Below are 8,329 nucleotides of genomic sequence, written 5' to 3'. Positions count from 1 at the left end.
GTGGAGGTTGCAATGAACCAAGATCGCGCCACTGAACTCCAGCCTGGGCGACAGAGCAAGACTTCGTCTCAAAAAAATAAAAATAATAATTTTAAGAATTGTCATTACTTAACCATGGGAGAGGGTGTGAGCAGACAAAGATTTTCCACTGTGTATTTTCATGGTTTTGCCTTTGAACGATGTCCTCTCTTATAAAAAAATTTTTTTGCTTTTAAATGCCACCTAAAGGCAGCTATGTTCTTTACATCGCCGTTACCAAGAGGATCGTCATTCAAATACACTAACCACTGACAATGCTAACTAATTGGGAGTAAAGGACCGGGCGGAAAGATCAGCCAACCGCAGGCTACCGGCCAGCAACTACGGCGGAAGGCGGACTCTCGCGGGAGCCACAGAGAGGCCAGCAGCCGGCCACGTGACTTCCGGGCGGCCGGCTCTCTCTACCTCTCCGCGCTGAGCAGCCACGTCGGCGGCGTTTCCCTTTCAGGGGAGGGGCGTAGCGAAGGCCCGTGCGTGGTACGTGTCCCGCCCCTCGCCGCCCAGAGCCCGGATGAAGAGTAACGCCATTACCGCCGGAGCAGCCGAAAGCCCTCCCGGACGGAGACTGGACACTGGACGGGCAGCGCCATGAGACTCCTCCCCCGCTTGCTGCTGCTTCTGTTGCTCGTGTTCCCTGCCACTGTCTTGTTCCGAGGCGGCCCCAGAGGTGAGGCTAAGGAGAGTGTGCGGAGGGGGATGGCCAGGAAGGAGATGCCAGTGACGGCAAGTTTGAAGTTGGAGGCAGTGGCCGCTCCAGGTCCCGGGGTCCGTGTCCACTCCGCTGGCCTCTCTCCGCCCTCTCCCCAAGCCTAGGCTCGTAGCAGCAGGGGACCCCGCGGGCGCTGGAGACCCCGCTGCGGCCTGCCCCTTGCACGCAGAGTGCGGGGCCGTGTCCGGCCGACCTTGCTTCGTGGCCGGCCGAGGGCTGGGCTTGCTTCTCTGGCCCTGGACCCGCGCCTGCAGGAGCGGCCAGAACTGAAGGGTCCTCGGCTGCAGGAGGAGGCGAGGGGGCTCTGGCCACGGCTGCGCTCCGAGCGCGCCGCAGCCGGGCGGTTTCTTTTGGCCGCCTCCGGCTCCGCTCCACCCCCAGCCCCTAGTGCTCAGGGCTGACGTGTCTTTAGCTTCCACGCCGCGAGTCCGTCTTCATTCATTTGCTAAAACCCTTGTTTTCTACACATCTAAGTCATCAGAGTGTCTTTTTTAATGGTCACCTGCCTCGTTCACCCCCTGCTTGACCCGTATGTGTTATTATGATTTCAGAAAAACTACCTCATCGTCACCCCGGTTATCCGCCCCTGCTGCCAAGCATACTGAAGGATCCCTGTGGGATGTCTCCCTTACTTCTGCCTTATTTCTCTCCTTTTCTTTTCATGGAGCAGTTTTTTGTTTGTGGAAGCATCGTATTGTGCTGAAAAAATGTAGCCTACTTCGCGTGTTTTTAATACATAGATTTATTCTTTCCAACAATTAACCCAGCAGTTAAGTGTGAAAATAACTTAGCAGAATATAAAAATGTGGCAACTTGACTTGCTGCCCGGGTTTTGTCATGAACTTCGACTTTCTGATTTGCAAAGTGAAATAATTAGTCTGACTAAGCACTAGAATTCCCTTTCATTCTGTAAGTTATTAAAGCAAGCTGTGTGTCTTAACGGTAGTGACAGGTATCCAGGAGTTGTTTTGCAATGAAAAGTGAAGTGACTGGCTTCTGTTTAATGGCTAGAAAACCAAGTGGGAGAATGAAACAGAACTGTTAATGAGTTCATCTGCAGATTTAACAAGATTCTTTTACTTTGGGAGTCGTTTGCTGGTTCTCTTTAAGCTTATTAAAAAAAAAAACTTGACAAATGTAGATTTCGTTTTAGAACTATTTAGAACTATTTTCAAGTTGTAAAAACTTTCAAGAAGCATCAATTCATTATCTAAACTGAATTAGTATCTTGTAAACTTTTTTGTGAGTAACGGTTTTTCTTTTACAGAAAATGTTTGTTCAGTTTTTTCCAGCTGAATGAAGACTGTTAGACTTTATAGGGACAGACTTTTTATTGGTTAACATTAAAATAATTGTTTAATATCCATGAAAGACCTTTATATTCCAAAGTGCTCGAATTTACAACTTGAAATTACTATGTCAGACATGGATATTTTCTTACTGGTTTTGAAAAGGACTTGTAAGTTATGAATGCACTATTTTTAGTCTTTGTTCAGCAGGCAGTGAAATCTCTTCAGTTCATAATGCATGGTTCAGTGTTCTTTAATATTTTGCAATAAATCTTAGTGGCCAGTGTGAACTCAAAGACATGGAAAAGACTGAAAATGCATGGTCCTTGATGTAAACTGTTTCTCCTGGGTAAAAACACACTTCCCTTCCCATGTTTTTTCTCCACAGAATTGCCACATCATCATTTTGTCTGAGAGATGTTGGAAGACACTAGAACTTTGAAATTCTTTTTAGGGTCTTGCCTGAAATAGATAGAATGTGATTTACTTAGAGTACTGTTATCTATAAAACTGTGATTTACGTTTTTTTTTTTTTTTTTTTTTTTTTTTTTTTTTTGCATTATGACTCTACTTTGTAACAGTACGTTTGAGAAAATAAAATGCCTTAAAACATGTTTGAAGCCACATGCAAAATAATTGGATTCTTTCTTTGCTATCAACCCTGAAGCTACCTGTATGGTTTTACTAAACAATGTTTTTCATGCAAGCCAGTTTTTACCACAGATATGATACAGATATTTGTTCCTTGGACTCACAGACTGTTAAATTCTAAGAGTTTCAGCTGTAGTCACCTCTGATAACAGTGTTTCCTACATAGAACTTAAGAATGCTTTTTTTTTTTGAGACGATGTCTTGCTGTGTCGCCCAGGCTGGAGTGCAGTGGTGCGATCTCCGCTCACTGCAACATCTGCGTCCTGGGTTCAAGCGATCTCCTGCCTCACTCTCTGGAGTAGCTGGGACCACAGGTGTATGCCACCACACCTGGCTAATTTTTGTATTTTTAGTAGAGACGGGGTTTCACTATATTGGCCAGGCTGGTCTCGAACTCCTGACCTCAAGTAATTCACCCGCTTCAGCCTTCTAAAGTGCTGGATTACAGGCGTGAGCCACCGCGCCTGGCCAAGAATGCTATTTTCTTTTAAAGGTAGGGGTTGTTTAGTTTGCTTTATATCATTAATGACAGGGATTACATTTAGAAGTTTCTTACCTTTGCAAAAAAATTATTTTCCTTAATTTGCTTAACAAAATTGCTTGAAGTTCTTTGTGCTTCAAGGCGTCTTTAGTTTGTGCCGTTCAGTTTTCCATCTGTTGGGCACTTTTTGAAATTAAACCACATTTTCCTTTAAAAATATGCAGGCAGGGAACAGTGGTTCATGCCTACCTACCTAGCTACCCAGGAAACTGAGGTGGAAGGATCACTTGGGCCCAGGAGTTTGAGGCTGCAGTGAGAGCTATAACTGCACAACTGTATTCCCACCTAGGCATCAGAGCAAGACCCTGTCTCCAAAAAAAAAAAAAAAAAAAAATTGCAGTTGTTAAGACTGCTAGTAAAATAAAATACAAATATTCTTACATGCATTGTAATTGGCATCATTCAGGTGAACTGGGAGATTGTTAGTCCAAGGGAAGATTTTTTTTTGCCTATACCTGATAGTAAAAAAAAAAAAATAGTATTCCAGAGTAAAGGTTAACTGTTTTTTCTGTATTTTATCATTAGGCTCAGCAGTGGCACAGGATCTTACAGAGGATGAAGAAACGGTAGAAGATTCCATAATTGAGGATGAAGATGATGAAGCCGAGGTAGAAGAAGATGAACCCACAGATTTGGTTAGTGTTATATGCTATTTAATATATGTAAAATGTATGTAATTGTATTAATCTGTTCTCATGCTGCTAATAAAGACATACCCAAGACTGGGTAATTTATAAAGGAAAGAGGTTTAATTGATCCATAGTTCAGCATGACTGGGGGGGCCTCAGGAAACTTAGCATCATGGCAGAAGTGGAAGCAAACATGTCCTCCTTCACATGGTGCCAGCAAGGAGAAGTGCAGAGCACAGGGTGGGGAAAGCCCCTTATAAAAACCATCAGATCTTGTGAGAACTCACTCTCACGAGAACAGCATGGAAGTAACCATCCCCCATGATTCATTTACCTCCCACCAGGTTCCTCCCACAATGTGGGGATTATGGGAACTACACTTCAAGATGAGATTTGGCTGGGGACACAGCGAAACCATATCAATAATACATCTAGAATTTATCCTTACTTATTTATTTTTAGAGACAGAGACTTGCTCTGTTGCCCAGGCTGGTGTGCGGTGGCATGAGCATAGCTCACTGCAGCCTCGAACTCCTGGGCTCAAGTGATCCTCTTGCCTCATTCTCCTGAGTAGCTAGGACTACAGTCATGCCCCAACAAGCCCAGCTAATTTTTGTAATTTTTTTTGTAGAGACAGTGTCTTGCTGTGTTACCGAGGCCAGTCTCAAACTTCTGGGCTCAAGTGATGATCCTCATGCCTCCAACTCTCAAGGCTCTGGGATTATGGGCATGAGCCACCACACCTGGCCTAGAGCTTATCCTTATACAAAAATTAAAAATCCCAGCTTTTAGAGGTTTGTTAATGTGGTCAAAGTGAATTGAAATTGGGAGAATAGGCACCAGTCATTGAGAATAGAGCGTATTTTCTGGAACAGGGAAGGAGACATGAAATAGTTAACAATTCAGGATCGTGGTGACATGAGTCTAGAAGGGTAACAGCATAGTAGAAATAGCACTGGACCATGGCTTCATAGATTTGGTCTACCTGCTGTTTACTTTTCTGACTTACCTCTGTGGGTCTCAGTTTCTTTTTTACTTGCTTGCTTTTACTCTGTTTTTATTCTTTTTGCTTGCTTGTTTTATTTCTGAATCCTTATGTGCCAGGCACTGTTCTTGATGCTGGGTGAGCAAACCAGATATTTTCTCTGCTCTTTTAGACTTTGTTTTTGGGGCAGTTATATGTGTTTTAATGGCAGGGGCTGAGAAGCAGACAACAAACAGTATATAAAATATATCCTGTGAAGAATAAGGGAGTTAGAGAAGATCTCTTCAAAGTTGTTCAGCTCTGAAATGTTTACTATGTAATACGACAGTAAGAATATTGGGCTGGAATTGGGAGCTTTGCAGCATGCATCTAGCTAATTTTATTTCTTCTCTGGAATGACTGTAATCCATCCTACACAGTTTTTTTTTCTTTCTATTTTCATGTCATACTTGAACCTGGAACCTCTCATGATGCCAGATTTTGTCATTTCCTTCAAAATTAAACCACTAATTCCCTATTTTCTTATTTCAGTGTCAAAATATTTAGACTTATATGTAGATTTCTGCTTCTTTTTTGACTTACCTTCATTTTTATGGAGTATGTCTTCCAACTAAGCAAATCTGTTGCTATTTTATTGGTGTTTTTGAGTTATCATTTTTATGCTTCTGTACCTACTGTTTTATCTGGATAGGATGTCCCTAGTAATTTGTGAACTCTCCTAATTTCCCCTCTTTAGGAACTCCTTACTGATTATCTGAGTCAAGCGTTTCATACGTATGTATACAGATACGCTTAGGGTTGATATTAAGACTCCGCATCTTCAACCCAGCCTGCATTAGGTGAACAGCTTTAACTAGATTAATACATTTCTGCTGCGTTGTTGTTAATGATTATTTGACCAGTTTGGGTAGATAACTGAGAGTGATGGTTGGAAGGGAATCTGTCTAGGAATTTAGGATTAAAGATGGTATTTGGGGCCGGGCGCGGTGGCTCAAGCCTGTAATCCCAGCACTTTGGGAGGCCGAGACGGGCGGATCATGAGGTCAGGAGATCGAGACCATCCTGGCTAATACGGTGAAACCCCGTCTCTACTAAAAAATACAAAAAACTAGCCGGGCGACGAGGCGGGCGCCTGTAGTCCCAGCTACTCGGGAGGCTGAGACAGGAGAATGGCGTGAACCCGGGAGGCGGAGCTTGCAGTGAGCTGAGAGCCGGCCACTGCACTCCAGCCTGGGCCGCAGAGCAAGACTCCGTCTCAAAAAAAAAAAAAAAAAAAAAAAGATGGTATTTGGGGCACTGAAATTTGGGCATGTACTGAAATTTAATGATGGATTATATCGTTGTTACCAATTATATGAAATTACTTGTGCTCTCTGGCACTGGAATGGACTTACTGTGGAGGAAGAAGGTAGAAGAGAGATGCTGAATGCCATGAGGCACGCCTATCATCCCAGCACTTTGGGAGGCCAGGACAGGAGGATCACTCGAGCCCAGGAGTTTGAGACCGCCTGGCCAACATAGCGTGACACCATCTCTACTAAAAAAATTAACTGAGCCTGGTGGCTTGTGCCTGTAATCCTAACTATTGGAGGCAGGAGGATCACTTGAGCCCAGGAGTTCAGGGTTACAGTGAGCTGTGAGTGCGCCACTGCACTCCAGGCTGGGTGACAGAGTCAGACCCTGTTAAATAAGTAGAGGATAGGGGGTAGAGAAGGGAACTGTTAGATCTTTGATAGACTTATGTCATTGGCCAGAACTTCTCCATATCTTAATTTCTCCTGCCTTGAGAACCATTAGAGGAAAAAGAACAACTCTGATTATCCGCTTTCTACCGTGGCCTATTAGTACAAAAGTGTTAGTACCCTCTGCTTTGTTACTTATCTCAAATCAGAAAATAATGAAGGTAGATTGAAATAGAAAGGCAGGAGAAGTATTACCTTCCATTGGACTAGACCATGCCAGCAGGGGTAGGATCATGTGTAGACTAAGAAAGATGGGCCCTCAAAGCCAAGGCTGCTACAGAAGTCACTTCCAGAACTGAATGAGGTAGAAAGTTCACCTACTGCTGTTGTTCCCAACATTTCTTTATCACCTTATACTCAGCTGCCAAGGCATCAAGGAACTGGGAGATATGGAAGGATCCTTTGCCACCGGGCCAGTGTCCTGGAGTCAAGTGAAGGAAAAGGGGGTTTTTCATAAGATCTAAGATATCAACAACTGGTTTAGATGCAGGTTATTAGTTTAGAATTTTTGAGGGCAAACCTTCCCCAGCCCCCCACCCCCGAAACGGAGTCTCGCTCTGTTGCCCAGGCTGGAGTGCAGTGGCGCGATCTCGGCTCACTGCAAGCTCCACCTCCTGGGTTCACGCCATTCTCCTGCCTCAGTCTCCCAAGTAGCTGGGATTATAGGCGCCCACCACCATGCCCGGCTAATTTTTTGTATTTTTGGTAGAGACAGGGCTTCACCGTGTTAGCCAGGATGGTCCCCATCTCCTGACCTCGTAATCCACCTTCCTCATAATCCACTTTCCTCGGCCTCCCAAAGTGCTGGGATTACAGACATGAGCCACCGCGCCCGGCCTAGTCACCTTGGGCTTTTCTACCCCATTGATTATTCTTTTACTGTATAAAACTGGGTTGCATTGGACCTTACCATCATTCCTGAAAGGTTTTTTTTGTCCTCCCCATAGAAATGATAGAGATTTTTGGTTTTATTTTTACTAAAACAAGAGCTGTAGTAGTAATAACACTAGCTAACTTTAAAAAAATTATTTAGCTGGGAGCGGAGGCTCACGCCTGTAATCCCAGCACTTTGGGAGGCCAAGGCGGGTGGATCACGAGGTCAGGAGATCTAGACCATCCTGGCTAACACAGTGAAACACCGTCTCTACTAAAAATCCAAAAAAAAAAATTAGCTGGGTGTGGTGGCGGGCACCTGTAGTCCCAACTTCTTGGGAGGCTGAGGCAGGAGAATGGCGTGAACCTGGGAGGCAGAGTTTACAGTGAGCTGAGATCGCGCCACTGCACTCCAACCTGGGCGACAAAGCGAGACTCCCGTCTCAAAAAAATATATATATATTTAAAATAGATGATATATTCAAATGGCTTAGAACTTACAAAGTACAGAGTATATGATGAAAAGTTTTCCTTGTGTGCCTTCCAGCCATGAGGTCATCTCCCTGTGAGCGACCAATGCCACCAATTTCTATACTCTCCTCTGGAGATTGTTTGCAATAGCTGAAATATTTTGGAGTTTTACCAGATAGCAGATACTAAGCATTATACATCTTACATGCTGAATAGCTGTAAGGTAAATGAGTTACTTAGTTTTCCACAATCAGTATTCCAAACATTTACCGTGTTTAAATCCGTAAATGAGTTTTCAGTCTTGGCAGCAACATTGCCTTCAGTGTCAGAAAGTGAAGAAGGCCATCAAGCATGAACTCTATCAGATTTTGTATTTTCTACTTCCAGATATGTTATTCAC

The 8,329-nt window shown here is 43.9% G+C and overlaps 2 protein-coding genes across 6 annotated transcripts in view; both read left to right on the top strand.

Annotated features, from left to right (window-relative positions):
- The window catches only part of LOC108534337 (uncharacterized), an 11,330-nt gene extending 11,027 nt beyond the window's left edge, over nucleotides 1–303 (top strand). Inside the window, exon 3 of the mRNA XM_017879645.1 lies at nucleotides 229–303. Coding sequence (XP_017735134.1) covers nucleotides 229–291 — 63 coding nt within the window. The 3' untranslated portion in view covers nucleotides 292–303. The remainder of the gene's footprint in view (nucleotides 1–228) is intronic.
- Nucleotides 304–434: 131 nt separating this feature from the next.
- SSR1 (signal sequence receptor subunit 1) overlaps nucleotides 435–8,329 on the top strand; it is a 44,127-nt gene continuing 36,232 nt past the window's right edge. For all 5 annotated transcript variants that reach the window (XM_017879606.1, XM_017879605.1, XM_017879608.1 and 2 more), the window contains exons 1-2: nucleotides 435–706; nucleotides 3,755–3,864. In XM_017879606.1, coding sequence (XP_017735095.1) covers nucleotides 628–706; nucleotides 3,755–3,864 — 189 coding nt within the window. In that variant the 5' untranslated portion in view covers nucleotides 435–627. The remainder of the gene's footprint in view (nucleotides 707–3,754; nucleotides 3,865–8,329) is intronic.

This window comes from Rhinopithecus bieti, unplaced genomic scaffold, assembly GCF_001698545.2.
Source record: "Rhinopithecus bieti isolate Rb0 unplaced genomic scaffold, ASM169854v2 scaffold_10612, whole genome shotgun sequence".
NCBI lineage: Eukaryota > Metazoa > Chordata > Mammalia > Primates > Cercopithecidae > Rhinopithecus > Rhinopithecus bieti.
The sequence above is the reverse complement of the archived record's forward strand: the minus strand, read 5'-3'. Positions and strand labels throughout refer to the sequence as shown.